The sequence below is a fragment of the Ipomoea nil genome, unplaced genomic scaffold (assembly GCF_001879475.1).
Source record: "Ipomoea nil cultivar Tokyo-kokei standard unplaced genomic scaffold, Asagao_1.1 scaffold3069, whole genome shotgun sequence".
Taxonomy (NCBI): Eukaryota; Viridiplantae; Streptophyta; class Magnoliopsida; order Solanales; family Convolvulaceae; genus Ipomoea; species Ipomoea nil.
This window is the reverse complement of record NW_017619497.1, coordinates 10,102,541-10,120,261: the sequence shown is the minus strand read 5'-3', so window position 1 is coordinate 10,120,261 and position 17,721 is coordinate 10,102,541. Positions and strand designations below refer to the sequence as shown.

The window sequence follows — 17,721 nt, the reverse complement described above, 5'->3', positions numbered from 1 at the left end:
GTTCATCTTTTAGCCATTAGTCATTTTAGTTTTCTGGCCACTGGATTATTAAAAACTATATATCATACCTGTAGTTTTCTAAGATTGTGACAGTTTTTATACTTTTTACCAACAAAAATATAAGGTCTAACATATTTTCATAGACAGTTAATCATACTTTTAATAATTTTATAAGATTGTGACGGTTTTCATTTTTGAAGGAACAAAAATATATGGCTATGTATTTTTCCATGTGGGATGATCATATAGATTATGGATCAAAAAGATAATAGTCACAATGTCACATATAATAAAATTAAATAGTTCACGTGAGCACACAAACATTTTCCAGGAAGCTAACCTGAAAAGTGGTCGGAATGCAAAAAGATAGACAATAATAATTGAGGTTGTTTTTATATGGAGAATACATATATGATGATGATATGATATATATAGAGATGGATCCCATTTGGTGTTTGGTAGCTTCCTTGTATGTCCAGTAGCGCCACTACACTCACGTCGCTTCTTCCTTTTCCCATACATGCATTTGCACGTTTCTGCATCTTCCTGTTCTTGGATTACCCAACCTCGTCCCTTGCTAGCTTCCATGGATTCTCCGACCGCCCGCACCTTCCTCGGTTTCGGATCGAAATCGAAAGCTTTTAATTTTGTCGTCTTTCGTTGATGTAGATGCCGTTCCCTTGTCCGCAGTTTTAGCCATGCAGACTTGACCCTGCGCTAGCCATGCACGTAACGTGATCGATAATGATGGGTTGAGAGACTAATTACATTATTGATGAGTTCATGAGTCCATTCAATTCATTCATGAGATAAGAAACAATATAATAGAGTAGTAGTGTGTGTGTGTGTATATATATATATATATATATATATATATATATATATATATATATATATATATATATATATAATTGGGTGCTGAAATTTTGGTTGGGATGGACTAGACTTAAAAGATATTAGTAAGAATTGAACTTATACGTGATCTTTTGATATAATAGATAAACATGCCCCACCTAAGCTAATCAGTCAATTGAGAGTTTGTGTTCATATCACGGGACAAATGATTTGACTTTAAGTTAATTCTGGATCAGACAATATAGCTCATTAGATGGAAAGACCAGTGTTTGATGTAGGCCCACATTGTAATTGTCAGAACTTGATTATGTATTGTGTTCACAATTTATCACCCAAAAATCAATTGAGTGCAACTGTCCATATAGGCTTACTACATACTCCACTTTCTTGAATAATGAATGTGTTGAGTGTTCTTTTAATTAGTACAACAATAGACGTCGAATGCAAGGCTATTTTGTTATATACTTGTATGAGTTTATCTCTTAATTAATTACTTGCCAAATTAGACTTTTATAGGGCTCCACAAGTAAATAATATGATAAATTTAATCTCCCATTGCATGGATCCATTGGACTGAACAAACATACACACACATATATGCCCATAAATTAATTATAACCACGATCATATCTAGTTTAATTTATACAATAAGCAAACAAGCTCGTTCATACTTTAATTAGAGCTACTAATTCTCAGACAGGTCCTTCTATTTGATTTTCTGTTATTCCTATTTATATTAAACATTTGATTATCGATCTAATGGTGATTGCTTTTCCTTTTCAAAAAAAAAAAAAATCATACAATAAACAAATTTTACAACAAAATACTCCAAATAAACATAAAATTAGCCCAAGAAATATGCTGCGGTGGACTAATCTATCATTATAATAAAGCAGTAAGTTTCTACCCTATTCATTTTCCCGCTCAAAGCATACTGCGTCGTTTTGCGATAGTGATTAAAAGTGACGAATTGATTGTTTGTAAATGACCTTTGGGTTTCCGATGATCTTATCCGGCTACTATGCTCTCATGAAAAATTGAATAGACTTTTACTCATTGAAGAGTTCTAATTAGAATCTGTGCCATGAATAAATAACAGTGATGTAAAACTCGGCCGCCTAGCCGCCTAGGCGCCCGCCTAGGCGCTAGGCGGCCACTTACCTTGGAGTTTTGGCCTATAGGCGGCCAAAACTCGGTCGGCCGCCTAGGCGGCCGCTAGGCGGCCTAGGCGGTCAAACTCGGCCGAGTCGACCGATTTCGTCCGATTTTGACCGATTTTGTCTGATTTTGACCGATTTTGTCTGATTTTGACCGATTTTGACCGATGTCGTCTTTCATTAATTATTGATTTTAATATTATTATGACATTATGACTTATAAATTATCATTATTTCATTTATTTAGATGTGTTATTTGAGTGAACGTTGAAAACAACCTCATTATAATTGTCGAACTACAAGTCTGTCACTATTTTTTTTAATTTTTTTGGTGCCCGCCTAGCCCCGCCTAGAATCCGCCTAGGCGCCGCCTAGGCGCTAGGCGCTGCCCGGCCGCCCGACTAGCGCCTAGCGCCTACTGCAACCTTGATAAATAATTTACATAAATATACCTACAGACATCAATGTAGAAACATGCATATTTTACAGCTGTGTATAATATATTCAGTTTTTCGATAGAACAGTTCTTGATTGTTTAATTGGGAAGTGAAACGTCTCCAGCAGCCTTCTTTTTCCAAGATATTATTCAAATTTCTAAATGGACTATTACAGTCTATATAAATCTATGAGATATCTCATCTGCACTCCCAAAATCTCCAGCCCTGCAGTTCTAAGCACAGTATTAAACCTTCCAGTCGAAAATCTCTAAAGAATTTAACCATGCCAAGTATGTACATCAAAGTTAAAGATATTGCCCCTATCCATACTGAGAGGGCAATCCGTGTTAGGTGTGTAAGAGTGTATGAAATACTAGAAAGTAGATGCTCTAAACAAATCAAGAGTCGAGAATGCTTGGTATGCGACGAAGAGGTAAACTAATTTCATATGATTTATGTTCACTGTTATGTTTAGCATAAATTTATGTAATTTCTATTCACATTATATGTAGGGAACTTTCATCCATGTGAATATGCAAAACAAGGAGGTAGAGAAGTACAACAATTTGTTCAAGGAAGGGAAGATTTATTCTCTAAAAAATTTCCTGGTCTTCACCCAGTACTATATGTATAAAACCTGTGATCACAAGTATATGATAAGACTGAACAACAAGACTCAGGTGAAGGCAATAAAATGCAAAGGTTTTCCTACAAACATGTTTCAGCTAAAACCCTATCAATGTCTCAAAGATCCTACTTTAGTGAATGAGAAGCTGATGTTTGGTAAGACATGTGTTCATTGTATAATATTTTTCATTATATTATACTGTAACATCTCAATGTCATTTCTATTTTTACAGATGTAATAGGCCGACTTATAGAAATTCATGCTCCTGTGGACAAGATCATAGGTGGAAAACCAGCAAAGCTAATTGATTTTAAAATTGCTGACAATGAGTAAGTTGGCTTTACATACAATATTTTTTTCATTCAAATGTATTTCTAATTTCTTAACACATTTGAATATAGGGGAAATACATTAAAATGTACTGTTTGGGACAATCATGTAGCTGCCATGATTCCATACTATAATGCAGATCTTAAAGAACCACTAATTGTGGTTATTCAGCTATGTAGGGCTAAAGTTATCAATGGTAAGTTATTCTCCTATTGTGTTTTAAACTCTATTTATATTTTTTCCCATTTTAAATAACCTTTTTGTTCTCCTATTAGGTGAAGTCAGGATCACAAGCTCATATGATGCTACGAAACTGTATTTGAATGCCTCTTATCAGGAAGTTGATGATTTCAGGTCAAAGTATGTTTATATAATTTCTGCTTTTATAGGTTGTATTGATTATCTATAGTATTCAAACTGTTTTAATATAAAAGTATGCTATAGGATTGATATCCTTTACTATTAATCATGTAATGTGGTTTTAATAATTGTGATTGTCTTAGTTCAATTTTAGTACTATATTTTATTTATCAAGGTTACAAATATATAAATCTGAATGTGTCATTTACCTCTCTGTTTTTGTAAATTAGGATTGTTTACTTAATTTAGTTTTTAATCACAATGATTTAAAAACTATGTCAGTATGGAAAGAAATATAATACAATATGTTTTATCCAGAATTTGTGTGTTTTATCCAGAATATGTTTTAAAAACCACTTTAATTTGAATTTCATGAATTGAGCTCAATCCTTACATAATCTTTTTTACTGTAGGATTAGTGATGTTCATAGTCCTATGAAAAGTTTGAGTACTGCCACAGTTCTTTCCCAGTCCATAGGTATTTCAGAATTCACCAGTGGTGCTGTTTCTGTGACTTCAGTAGGTGGTCTATTGAAAATTAAAGAGGTGAGATTCCTAAACACTGATTTTTTTCCGGTTGAATACATTAGCCAGATTCTTTTATTTATTTACAAATTGGCTTAATCTGGAACTGCAGGATGGAGAGTTTTATGTTCCAGCAGAGATTGTAGGAATTGAAAGTTCTTTTGGGTGGATGTACATCTCTTGCATGTCACCATCATGCAACAGAAAGCTCCGGAAAGCAGGAGAGGATTTGGTTTGTTCCACATGTGATAAAAAATTCAAAGAAGGCATTGCTAGGTATAAGCTGATTGTTAGGGTGATGGATATAGGTTTATCAGATGCTCCCTTCCTTTTATGGGATAAGGAATGTTCAGACTTAGTTGGTATACCTGCCAACCTTCTGTACAAGAAGTATAACCAGGTCAGTAACCTCTATAGCTATGTTATAGAGCCATAAAAAATTTATTATACTGTTAATTTGTGTAATACTTATTTTATCTTTGTTGTAGGTTTCTGACATTCCAACGGAATTGGATTCATTAATTGGAATGCCAATGATATTTAAGATATCACTGAAAATGAGCCAAATGAAAGGAGCCAATCCAGCATATGCTGTGACTAGGATTTTAAGGGATGAGATATTAATATCTACCTACTGTTCCAAAATTAAGGACAACCAAGAAAAAGATTTAATCTCGATAATGATTGATGAGGATGAAGAGGAAGAAGATGAACCTGATCAGGTAATTTTATTTACTTCACTATTTTTTAGTCTTTATGTGAGATTTTAAATTTTAATCATTTTTTTATATTTATAGGAAGCTTCAAATGGGGAAAATGAAGTTAACAGCCCTAACAGTGTCCAGCAGCCCCAAATGGTTGAGAGTGAAACTGAAGAAGCTTCTGGTGTGAAGAGATCCCTGTTGGACCAGTTTTCTTCTTCCAACAAGCTTAAGAAGGCCAAGGCTGTGACTGCTCAGGGAAATGGTTCCTAAGTTCCTAATATTTGATATATTTCTATTTCTAATTTCTTAACACATTTGAATATAGGGGAAATACATTAAAATGTACTGTTTGGGACAATCATGTAGCTGCCATGATTCCATACTATAATGCAGATCTTAAAGAACCACTAATTGTGGTTATTCAGCTATGTAGGCTAAAGTTATCAATGGTAAGTTATTCTCCTATTGTGTTTTAAACTCTATTTATATTTTTCCCATTTTAAATAACCTTTTTGTTCTCCTATTAGGTGAAGTCAGGATCACAAGCTCATATGATGCTACGAAACTGTATTTGAATGCCTCTTATCAGGAAGTTGATGATTTCAGGTCAAAGTATGTTTATATAATTTCTGCTTTTATAGGTTGTATTGATTATCTATAGTATTCAAACTGTTTTAATATAAAAGTATGCTATAGGATTGATATCCTTTACTATTAATCATGTAATGTGGTTTAATAATTGTGATTGTCTTAGTTCAATTTTAGTACTATATTTTATTTATCAAGGTTACAAATATATAAATCTGAATGTGTCATTTACCTCTCTGTTTTGTAAATTAGGATTGTTTACTTAATTTAGTTTTTAATCACAATGATTTAAAAACTATGTCAGTATGGAAAGAAATATAATACAATATGTTTTATCCAGAATTTGTGTGTTTTATCCAGAATATGTTTTAAAAACCACTTTAATTTGAATTTCATGAATTGAGCTCAATCCTTACATAATCTTTTTTACTGTAGGATTAGTGATGTTCATAGTCCTATGAAAAGTTTGAGTACTGCCACAGTTCTTTCCCAGTCCATAGGTATTTCAGAATTCACCAGTGGTGCTGTTTCTGTGACTTCAGTAGGTGGTCTATTGAAAATTAAAGAGGTGAGATTCCTAAACACTGATTTTTTCCGGTTGAATACATTAGCCAGATTCTTTTATTTATTTACAAATTGGCTTAATCTGGAACTGCAGGATGGAGAGTTTTATGTTCCAGCAGAGATTGTAGGAATTGAAAGTTCTTTTGGGTGGATGTACATCTCTTGCATGTCACCATCATGCAACAGAAAGCTCCGGAAAGCAGGAGAGGATTTGGTTTGTTCCACATGTGATAAAAAATTCAAAGAAGGCATTGCTAGGTATAAGCTGATTGTTAGGGTGATGGATATAGGTTTATCAGATGCTCCCTTCCTTTTATGGGATAAGGAATGTTCAGACTTAGTTGGTATACCTGCCAACCTTCTGTACAAGAAGTATAACCAGGTCAGTAACCTCTATAGCTATGTTATAGAGCCATAAAAAATTTATTATACTGTTAATTTGTGTAATACTTATTTTATCTTTGTTGTAGGTTTCTGACATTCCAACGGAATTGGATTCATTAATTGGAATGCCAATGATATTTAAGATATCACTGAAAATGAGCCAAATGAAAGGAGCCAATCCAGCATATGCTGTGACTAGGATTTTAAGGGATGAGATATTAATATCTACCTACTGTTCCAAAATTAAGGACAACCAAGAAAAAGATTTAATCTCGATAATGATTGATGAGGATGAAGAGGAAGAAGATGAACCTGATCAGGTAATTTTATTTACTTCACTATTTTTAGTCTTTATGTGAGATTTTAAATTTTAATCATTTTTTTATATTTATAGGAAGCTTCAAATGGGGAAAATGAAGTTAACAGCCCTAACAGTGTCCAGCAGCCCCAAATGGTTGAGAGTGAAACTGAAGAAGCTTCTGGTGTGAAGAGATCCCTGTTGGACCAGTTTTCTTCTTCCAACAAGCTTAAGAAGGCCAAGGCTGTGACTGCTCAGGGAAATGGTTCCTAAGTTCCTAATATTTGATATATTTCAGCAGACAATTGTCCACCATTGTGTGGTTGTTTTAATTTTTGGATGTTTTTTTGGGGAACCATCTATCAGTAATAGCACTATAATAGTGCTAAACTATTTGAATTGACTGTTACTCTTTATCTATTTTGAATTTGTCTAAGTATTCACTATTATATTTTATTGCTAAGTATTCACTGTTATAGTATTTACTATATTTGTACTATTTTATTGCTCTCTAACTTTTTGCAGATTAAAAATGGAATCAGCCTGAAGCAAACATATTGACTCACAAATACAAGCAAGAAAGAATCTTCAAGGAATTCCAAATTCACTGATACAAGCAAGATCAATACCAGGATTACAAAAAATGTTCAAGGAATTCCATCTTCTATGATTTGCATTCTAGATTAGACTATATTATGCTAAGTGTGTCTCAATACTGTAAAATATTTATAGTGTATATGAATAACACATTCTGAGATATTGCAGAAAAAAAAATTGGCCAAGGAAACATGCATTTGAAAACACCAAACCCACAAAATATCATTCATTTCACATCTTTTAATAACACATTTAACTATTACCCATATAGTACTTAATAAATCAGCAAAAAAAAAAGTTGTACTTTCGCAAAATATCTTTAATCTCCACAGTCAAGCAAATCATTAGTCAATTAGAACTATATTACAAGTAGAAAAAATATTTAAACTGAAAAAATAAAATTCTTTGAAGTCTTCATAACTAATAAACACACTATAGGACTAAAAAAAAATACGCAGAATCAAACTGTTTTAAAATTACAAGCAAAATCACTTTTTGAAGCTTGAAGCAACACATTCGAATTTCTCATTACAATTATTAGACTCAGTTGTAAGGTGTGAACTTAAAAGTATTAATAATGTCATAAATAAATCACAAACTGCCAACAGAATGGTCAGATCATCATTTGCCATTTAGCAAAATATTGTGGACACTAATGGCATCAGAAAGAAAACTTCATTTATATATGATCTTGCAATTCAGTAAAATCATTTGCCATCATTTACTAAAACTTATAACAGACAAAAAAAAAATACAACTTCAAATGTAAGACAACTTCCGATTCACTAAAAATAACTCATTTAGACTGTAAAATTGTGATTCAAATTAAGATACAGCATTTGAATCTCCATCTTAATCAACTGAAAGTATTAAGAATGTAACAATTTATTGAGAAACTGGCATAAGAATGGTCATATCATCATTTTCCATTCAGTAAAATGGTCATATCATCATTTTCCAGCAGTTACTAATCTTACTAAAAACACTCAAATAAACATACCAGTTCAGATTTCAAACAGTTTGGATTCACTAAAAATAACTCTTTTAAACTGTGACTGTTTTAATTTTTTTAAGTCACACCATTTCAATCCACATCAAAATGAACTTACAGCTATTCAGACTGTCCCAAAAAATGATTATCTGGCAACAGATTTATCATATCATCATTTGCCATTAATGGCATCAGAAAATAAATTCTCTGTGTACACTAATGACATCAGAAAAATAAATTCTTCATTTGTCAAATTCTGAAAATGTGTGTTAGTCACATCTTTAAAAATAAGTAAGAAAATAAATTAACAGGGAACATGTGTATTCAATTAGACAAAAAGTAGATTTCATTGCTGTTTTCCACAAAAAAATGAAGAGTCATAATCATGACCTGGTTATAAATACTTCAAATTTGGCATAAGACATACTCAAAATACAATCCCAACACACTCTAAATGAGTTAGCCCTAAAACCACATATCACAGATGAGGAAAATACTTACTTCTACAGTCATAGGCAGCAAAAGGAAGCAGTTAATCGACAATCAAGGTATTGAAAACATATTCCATACTGTACTTTTAAGTTCACCTCAGTTTTGTACTTCAATAAACACATTTTTAGTTCTTTACCTGCACTGATGCATGCTTAGCTACAAGTTTTTGTGATATACATACGCTCATAACAACAGAAAAACGAAACTGAACATGTAAGAAATCAGTGTAAACCCTATTAGCTTAAAGGGAAAAACACTAATAGTTATTATGCAAATAGATATCAAACATATGTTGTACGCTAACTACTTTTACGATGAACAATACACAATTTCGTTTGCCTAATTAGACAATTGATTCAAAAATTGTGGGTTTAGTATACCTTTAAGTGTCCAGGCGAAGTGTATTTGCGTTGTATTCTGGGTACAGTTTGAAAAACTTCATCCCTGAAATTAAAAAGCTAACCGATTAGTTAAGAAAATCAACTGCTAAAATCGGAAAAATAAAAATGAATCTGAAAAATAAAATACAAATTGCGATAAAGAATACATCACCCAAAACACGAATTGAGTGTTCGGTTACTTATCTGAAGTGAACTAAACTAAATCTATTAAAAAAATCTATAGATTCAAGATGAGATGAAGGAGTTTACAGTGGACTATCCAGATTCGAATGCATGCCATTATCCCCTTAAATCTTTTAATTTTTTAATTTGAGAAAAAAATTATCAATTTTAGGACCTTCAGATCAGACCCATATATCAAACAAACCTGCGTCTTGGATTTTCCAGATCTGGTAGGGCATATTCATCTTCTTCAATCTAATATACCTGACAAAACAACTCAGACAGTTGGAATTTCTGGATTGCTTCTCAGAGATTAGCTAGGAAAGAACCCTCATTTTTTTTTTAAAATAAAGCAGTAGAGGTAGATCTCCAAAGGAAAATTCGTAGTGTAAATCACTAAACTTGGTTTAAGTATAGTGAGGAGTGTCTAGAGAATTCTTAGTTTGTGAGGTTAAGAGAGGCGAGATGCAGAGGTACAGTGAGTGAAGAGTGAAGATGATTCTGGAAACTAAGCTATTAGTTTTGATTAGTATCTTATATTGTACTTTAATTGTGAAATAGAATTTCAATATGAAATTCAAATATTCCAAATGCCAAATTTAAAAATATTGCAATATTACAAATTTTAATAATTTGTAATATTAATTTTAATAGTTTGTAATTTACGCTCATATTATATTAAGTTTTTTTTTTTTTTGGAATAAGATTATATTATGATTTATGATGCCTTACTGTTTATAATAATTAGTGGTACATATATTCCTAATTAACTACTCCTTTTTTTCATATAAAAATGTGAATAAAAAATACTAACCAAAGAACATTTAATAAACTTCAACAATGAATATTTATACATACATTGTTACATTAATATTTTATATATATGTAATTTGCATAATTATGTTTATATTGTAATTAGATTTGAATTATTTAAATTCAAAATTTTCTAATTCAGTGTGGTATTCAATAATACAATGTTTAATAATATTTTTGTAAAATATTGTGACGATCAATGGAAAATAAACAGTTTAATATTGGGCCTGAAAAAACTCATCATAGTTATTAAATTAGGTCTCATATATAATAAGTCTACAATCTATCAACTATCATTATAAAGTTTATTATAAAAATGTGCCCCCTGTTAAATTATTTACATTTTAATAATATTTTAATGATAGATTATTTTGTTGCTAAACCTACAAAATTTGGATAATGAAGGTATATTAGATAAAATTTATTTACACGTGTCTATTCAAAATTGTTCGTATTTATATTCTTTTAAAAATCGTTGGTATAATGTAAGGTGTCATGTTCAATTATGTTCATTATTTAGATATTATAAAGTTGATTATTTTGGAATTTAAAAATTAGATTTTATTATGGTCCACGACATTTTGTGGACCACATTGCATGTAATTAGGACTGGAACCAATGTATAATTGCTTTCTATTATTTTATTTTGTTTCTTGTGTTGGCAGAAAATGGACACAATTATCGAATTCTAAGCAAACACAATCCCGGGTGTCAAGAAAATGGTTCTAATTCATTGACGGAATACACACCACAACCATACTCTCATTCAAATGAAACACCGAGAAGTTCGCTTACAACAGGTAAACTGTTTATGATTTTGAAATAAAACTTTATTAAAATGTCGTTTACTAAATTAAACGTTTATAAAATTTAACAGTCGTATATTTTTGTTGCAGTCAATAAAGAAACGTTGAATATAAATATTAGTACACGTAGCAAGGAATATATGTTAACCCAGAACAAATCCAGAAAGTTTGTGTTAGGAGAACGAACTACATATTTATCCAATGGAACAAGCGCTATATTTACCGGTTAGTTATTTGAAATTTTCAAATTACAAAATATTTGTTATTTCGATTTCATAGTTAATCGCATGTAGAAATAAAAAAGTTATTTATGTCCGATGAAGGTACCGGTAGTATGTCTGAGAGCCAACGACAACCTTTACAGGATATATCGAATGGTAAATATTTTTTAAAGTAAATAGCATTGTTTACGTTCTTAGTTAAGTTCTGTTTTTTTTTTTTTAAGTAATTTGAATAATATGAAATTATTAGGTACCGAACAATGCAAAAGAAGTAGATGCATGGATAGGGGTAAAGACGTTATCCAGTATAATGTTGTCAATCGTGATTTGTTTCAAGATTTTGAAGAAGTTTCCAATAATAAGCGCATATCAAGTACAATGGTCAATGGTGGTAAGTTTAATGTCTACTAATCATTATTATCACCTTTTATTACATTTAATTAATGCATCAATATAAATTAGTTGATGAGGGATTTACGCAACAACCGATACTTGATAGTACAAATGGTAAGTGATTTTTCTTTTCAATGTTAGTTTAATTACAATTTGGAGACGAAATGTGGATTCGAGAATGATTATTTTTTTTTTTTATGACTTTTAGTTACCACCCAATGCAATCAAACAACAATCACAGACCTGGGGACATTACGCGTGACCTCTATACTCGTGGATTCGAATTTGAACCAAGTGGGTGCCGAAGAAAGAAATATGATGCACGTTTTAGAAACTACTAATTACATTACTGGTATGTAAAATATAAAATCCTTAACTTACTTTTTTGGTAGGAGACTAATTAGTATTTAATTGTCAAATTAGTGGAATACAACGACCTTGGTGATGCAAGTAACACATGTCAATACTGCGGAGCGCTTTTTTGGTACGAAGAGAGGACACACAAGACCGATAATCGCGGCAGCCCAAGATATTCCTTGTGTTGCAACAATGGTAAGGTTCAATTGCCACCACCAATCATGCCACCAAAAGCGATATATGAACTTTTTTTTGGAGAAGGAGAAAAAAGCAAGCAATTCTTGCAAAACATAAGGTCGTACAATAGTATGTTTTGCTTCACGTCAATGGGTGGGAAAATAGATAGAACCTTCAACAACTCAGGAGGTCCACCAACTTTCAGGATAAGTGGACAAAATTTTCACTACATTGGTAGTCTATTGCCGGTAGACGGGAGAAAACCACAATTCGCACAGTTATATATATATGATACTAATAATGAAATGTGCAATCGTATCAATTCTGTAAGGTAAGAACGTGTTTAGTCATTATATGTATATGAAATTTGTTTTATTAAACAGTTATCAAGATTTGTTTATGCAATTTGATAAGTTTTTTTCGTATATTTATAGGAAAGATGGTGAGCAACAGGATATCCATAGCGAAATTGTTAATGATATTCAACAAGACTTGGACCAGAACAATGTCTTGGTAAAATCATTTCGCATGGCAAGAGCAGAAATACAAAAGAATCCACTGGCTGAGGTTAAGATTAAATTGCTTGGTAAGCGATCAAAGGATGCCAGAACATACAACTTGCCGCAAGTGTCAGAAGTTGCTGCCTTAATTGTTGGTGATATTGATACAAATATTGGAGAACGTGACATTTTGGTGGAAACAAAGAGCGGCCTCTTGCAAAGAATTACTGAATTAAATCCAGCTTACTTGCCCATGCAATACCCTCTATTGTTTCCATACGGTGAGGACGGTTACAGGGAAGACATCCCCTTCTCAACATTAAAAGGAAACATAGCCGGTGGACGCCAACGGATAAGTCCTCGAGAATATTTTTCATACCGTATCCAATCGCGAATCGCAGAGGTATCAACTTTATTGCATGCAAAAAGGTTATTACAACAATTTGTGGTGGACGCCTATACAATGGTGGAGTCTGGAAGGTTAATTTACATAAGGACACACCAAAAAAGTTTGAGATGCGAATCATATAACTGCTTGAATGATGCTTTAACACGCGGTGAAGTCGACCCAACTACTCAAGGAAAGAGAATAATATTGCCTTCAAGTTTTACAGGTGGTGCTAGATACATGATACAAAATTACCAGGACGCAATGGCGATATGTAGATGGGTTGGATATCCAGATTTGTTTATCACGTTCACCTGCAACCCCAAGTGGCCTGAGGTGCAACGATTCTTGAACGATCGAAAATTAAAACCAGAAGATCGTCCTGACATAGTATGTAGAGTATTCAAAATGAAATTGGACGCTCTCATTGCAGACTGCAGGAAGAACAAGCTTTTTGGACCAGTAATTGGAGGTACTTAGATAAAACTTAATTATTAACAGCAATTGTTGTGAGTTTAATTAATATATTTTGCTATCTTTTACAATTTTAAAAATTTTGCACGCTTAACAGTGATCTATACAATCGAGTTTCAAAAGAGAGGTCTACCGCATGCTCATATACTGTTATTTCTGGAAAAGACCAATGGGAACCAAAGCGGGATAAATTTGGACAACATCATTTCAGCTGAGTTACCTGATAAAGAAGATGATACCGAATACTTCAAAGTAGTAGAGGAGTTTATGATGCATGGTCCTTGCGGTAGAGCACGGTTGAATTCTCCATGTATGGCGAATGGTAAATGTACTAAACACTTTCCCAAAAAGTTTGTTAATTTCTCAACTTTTGACGAGGATGGTTATCCTATCTATCGGAGAAGAGACAATGGTCGCTCGGTGATGCGCAATGGGATTAACTTGGATAATAGGTACGTGGTTCCACACAATAGGCATTTGTTGTTAAAGTACCGGGCTCATATTAATGTGGAATGGTGTAACCAGTCCCGGTCAATAAAGTATCTATTTAAGTACGTGAACAAGGGTCACGACAGGGTCACAGCAGAATTCTACAGAACAAACACTGATGATGATGGGCCGAAAGTTATTAATGAAATCAGTATGTACTATGATTGTAGGTACATATCTCCTTGTGAAGCATGTTGGCGGTTGTTTGGATTTGATATACAGTTAAGGACACCATCAGTTGAACGATTAAGCTTTCACCTGCCGAATCAACAAAGTGTAGTATTTGCCGATGATGATCCAGTTGATAACATACTTAGCCGGCCAACAATCTTACAAAGCATGTTCCTAGAATGGTTTGAGGCCAATAAAATCTACCCGGAAGCGAGGAAATTGACATATGCTGAAATGCCAACGAAATTTGTCTGGAAGAAAGATATTAGAAAATGGCAGCCAAGGAAAAGAGGATTTGCAATAGGTAGAGTATTCTATGTGCCTCCTGGTACAGGGGAGATCTTTTATTTGAGATGTCTTTTGAATAAAGTCAAAGGACCCACAAGTTACTTAGATATAAAACAAGTAAATGGTGTGCAATACGATTCTTTTAGGGATGCGTGTTCTGCGAGAGGCTTAGTAGATGACGACAAAGAATATATTCAGGCTATCGAAGAAGCAAGTCAATGGGCCACAGGTGTGAATTTGAGAAGATTGTTTGTCACTCTCTTGATGTCAAACTCAATGGCGAAACCTGAAGTTGTCTGGGAAGCTGCGTGGACTTATTTGTCTGATGATGCACAATTCAAGATTAGAGAAGACATGAGGATTCCAGGTAATTTGAATTTTCTTTTTATTTTCATGTTTTACAACATTATTTTTGTTAAACACAATTATAATCTATTATTATAAATATTATCACAGATTTTATCTTATCGGAAGACGAGAAGAAGAATTTTGCACTTGCTGAGATAGAACTAATGCTTTCGACTATGGGAAAGAGTTTGAAAGACTTTCAATCGATGCCGGTACCGGATTTAGAGAATCATGCTAGAACCACCAATCGGTTGATACAGGAGGAATTAGCATATGATGTTAATGTCATGAAGGAAGAGAATGATAGCATGGTGGAACAACTGACTGAAGAACAAAGGGCGATATATGACAACGTATTGCAAGATGCTCAGAATAATGTTGGAGGACTTTTTTTTGTTTATGGATACGGTGGAACGGGAAAAACATTCTTGTGGAGAGCATTGTCTTATGCTATTAGATCAAAGGGTGAGATAGTTTTAAACGTTGCATCAAGTGGCATAGCTTCACTTCTATTACCTGGGGGAAGAACTGCACATTCAAGGTTTGCAATACCAATAGCTGTTAATGAAGATTCAACTTGCAATATAAGCCAAAGTAGTCCGCTGGCACAGTTGATCATGCAAAGTAGGTTGATCATTTGGGATGAGGCACCAATGATGCATAAATTTTGCTTTGAAGCTTTGGACCGAACTATGAGAGATATAATGCGTGTCAAAAATCCAAACAGCTGGGATATGACTTTTGGTGGAAAAACAGTGGTGTTAGGTGGAGATTTTAGACAAATACTACCAGTAATTCCAAAGGGATCGAGACAAGATATTGTGGGAGCCAGCATAAATTCATCCTATCTTTGGAGAAGTTGTAGAGTATTTAGGCTAACAAAGAATCTTAGACTCAGGACATTGCAATCAAATACTGAAGCTCAAGAGATTGAAGAATTTGCTAAATGGATTGCCAATATAGGTGATGGAAAAATTGGTGATTCAAGGGATGGAGAATGTGAGATCAAGATTCCTCAGGAATTTTTACTGACGTGTGTTGAGGATCCTATTGCTACAATTGTTGATAGCACATTTCCTATGTTTCGCAGTGGTAACCGAGATCTGAAATATCTAAAAGATCGTGCAATTTTGGCCCCAACTTTGGATATTGTTGATACAGTCAATGAATACATGAATGAATATAATAATGCTGAAGGAAGGACGTATCTCAGTTGTGATTCAATTTGCAAATCGGATTCTAATGTTGACATGCTTGCTGATCTGCACACACCGGAATTTTTAAATGGATTACGCTGTTCTGGAGTTCCAAATCACTCATTGACTCTAAAAGTCGGCTCACCAGTTATGCTTTTGAGAAATATTGATCACTCATTGGGGTTGTGCAATGGTACAAGAATGATAATTTCAAAGTTGGCTGATCATGTTTTAGAAGCTCAAATACTGTGCGGAGCAAGTGCTGGTTCAAAGGTCTTAATTCCAAGGATGTCCTTAACACCGTCTGATCCCAGATTGCCTTTTAAATTCCAAAGAAAGCAATTCCCACTAATGTTGTCATATGCCATGACAATAAATAAAAGTCAGGGTCAAACACTCTCAAACGTCGGTTTGTTTTTGAAGAGGCCGGTTTTCAATCATGGTCAAATGTATGTAGCAGTGTCAAGAGTTAGTAGTCCAAAGGGTTTAAAAATACTTATCTGTGATGAAAATGTAAAATCTAAAAATACGACTACAAATGTCGTATATAAAGAAGTTTTCAATAATGTCTAATAAATTGGAAATTTGTCTCTACCCTATTTGTTTTTTATATAATACTATATATTCTATTATTTATATATATGGCCGTGCATCGCACGGGTGCAACTACTAGTAACATGCAAATAATGCAACTAATTATATCAGTGCTATGGAGAATTTTAATTTATTCTTCAATGATCATGCTCATTTGAGGGGTAAATTTGCCTTTCTTACATGCAACAGCATTACCCACAACTCGCCGGCCGCCACCTTCTACGACGGCGGATACTGCCGTCGATCCACCACCAAATCGCCTCATCTCATCATCGTCGTCAAGCATCACCAACGGCTCAACCTTCCTACCTGCACCCCTGATGAAGCAACACCACCGGAATAAGCTCTCCCCGCCGCCGCCGCCGCTCGCCGCCAGAGCCGTGCTCGCCTTCACGGCCAAGGCAGCCATGGCCTCCGCCCGGAGCCTCCGCGACACCCAACTCACCGGCAGCTCGAAGTAGAGCTTACCCGGCACCAAGTCCTCAACCGCCGACACAAACTCCCCCAACCCCATCTCGTCCGCGTCGCAGATGAAAACCTCACCGGGATTCTCGTTCTCCGGCAGCCGCAGATTCGAGACTCTCACCGGAAAACAAAACTCCTCGAGCTCGCCGTCCCAGTGGATGAGCTTGGCCGTTACCGTAACGGCCCTTGGTCGGAAACAGCTCCAATTTCCCATCCCGATCGAGGCGACGACCAAAAGATTCTTATGTCGTAATTTCGTGGAGATTAATGAATTTAATCATTCTTGACCAAAGTGAAATGGATATTATCCTTCCACGACATGATGGGATTTGTACTAATCTCTAAGAACGTCGTCGTAGTTGCCGTCCTCCTTTGCATTCGTTTTCATTAGGACCAAACTATGTGCATGCTGGCATCGCTTGTGAATAACGGAACATTAATTATATTGGTTTTCAAATTGAAATTTAATATTACCGTTGACCAATGTTTGCTAACGTTAATAATGATGGGTTTGTACGAAAAGTTCTATGGTAACGTACAATATGCAATGTCTGGGTGTAACATAACG

The 17,721-nt window shown here is 34.1% G+C and overlaps 4 protein-coding genes across 4 annotated transcripts; 3 read left to right on the top strand and 1 right to left on the bottom strand.

The window, feature by feature from the left end:
• Positions 1-1,650: 1,650 nt before the first annotated feature.
• Positions 1,651-17,604, bottom strand: LOC109164574. Its single transcript, XM_019313077.1, has 2 exons — positions 16,769-17,604; positions 1,651-1,731 (listed from the first exon to the last, which is right to left on the bottom strand). Exon 1 carries the CDS (start codon positions 17,365-17,367, stop codon positions 16,819-16,821), a length of 549 nt encoding a protein of 182 aa, XP_019168622.1. The 5' UTR covers positions 17,368-17,604; the 3' UTR covers positions 1,651-1,731; positions 16,769-16,818.
• Positions 2,689-5,283, top strand: LOC109164571. Its single transcript, XM_019313075.1, has 9 exons — positions 2,689-2,882; positions 2,962-3,232; positions 3,310-3,406; positions 3,479-3,603; positions 3,683-3,767; positions 4,181-4,313; positions 4,405-4,692; positions 4,781-5,014; positions 5,090-5,283. The coding sequence occupies exons 1-9, from the start codon at positions 2,733-2,735 to the stop codon at positions 5,264-5,266; spliced, it is 1,560 nt and encodes a 519-aa protein (XP_019168620.1). The 5' UTR covers positions 2,689-2,732; the 3' UTR covers positions 5,267-5,283.
• On the top strand, positions 5,436-7,284 carry LOC109164573. The gene is made up of 6 exons (XM_019313076.1): positions 5,436-5,445; positions 5,524-5,608; positions 6,020-6,152; positions 6,243-6,530; positions 6,619-6,852; positions 6,927-7,284. The coding sequence occupies exons 3-6, from the start codon at positions 6,042-6,044 to the stop codon at positions 7,101-7,103; spliced, it is 810 nt and encodes a 269-aa protein (XP_019168621.1). The 5' UTR covers positions 5,436-5,445; positions 5,524-5,608; positions 6,020-6,041; the 3' UTR covers positions 7,104-7,284.
• Positions 12,546-16,667, top strand: LOC109164859. The gene is made up of 4 exons (XM_019313404.1): positions 12,546-12,571; positions 12,675-13,600; positions 13,700-14,917; positions 15,007-16,667. The coding sequence occupies exons 1-4, from the start codon at positions 12,546-12,548 to the stop codon at positions 16,665-16,667; spliced, it is 3,831 nt and encodes a 1,276-aa protein (XP_019168949.1).
• Positions 17,605-17,721: the final 117 nt, after the last annotated feature.

Bases quoted from the DNA above. Each gene is read 5' to 3' on its own strand.
- LOC109164573 (XM_019313076.1), top strand. From the start codon at position 6,042: ATGAAAAGTTTGAGTACTGCCACAGTTCTTTCCCAGTCCATAGGTATT. The intron at 6,153-6,242 runs GTGAGATTCCTA...CTGGAACTGCAG, and splicing joins GTCTATTGAAAATTAAAGAG to GATGGAGAGTTTTATGTTCC. The intron at 6,853-6,926 runs GTAATTTTATTT...TTATATTTATAG, and splicing joins AAGAAGATGAACCTGATCAG to GAAGCTTCAAATGGGGAAAA.
- LOC109164574 (XM_019313077.1), bottom strand. From the start codon at position 17,367: ATGGGAAATTGGAGCTGTTTCCGACCAAGGGCCGTTACGGTAACGGCC.
- LOC109164859 (XM_019313404.1), top strand. From the start codon at position 12,546: ATGTGCAATCGTATCAATTCTGTAAG. The intron at 13,601-13,699 runs GTACTTAGATAA...CACGCTTAACAG, and splicing joins TTTTGGACCAGTAATTGGAG to TGATCTATACAATCGAGTTT. The intron at 14,918-15,006 runs GTAATTTGAATT...ATATTATCACAG, and splicing joins AGAAGACATGAGGATTCCAG to ATTTTATCTTATCGGAAGAC.
- LOC109164571 (XM_019313075.1), top strand. From the start codon at position 2,733: ATGCCAAGTATGTACATCAAAGTTAAAGATATTGCCCCTATCCATACT. The intron at 3,233-3,309 runs GTAAGACATGTG...CTATTTTTACAG, and splicing joins GAATGAGAAGCTGATGTTTG to ATGTAATAGGCCGACTTATA. The intron at 3,768-4,180 runs GTATGTTTATAT...TTTTTACTGTAG, and splicing joins GTTGATGATTTCAGGTCAAA to GATTAGTGATGTTCATAGTC.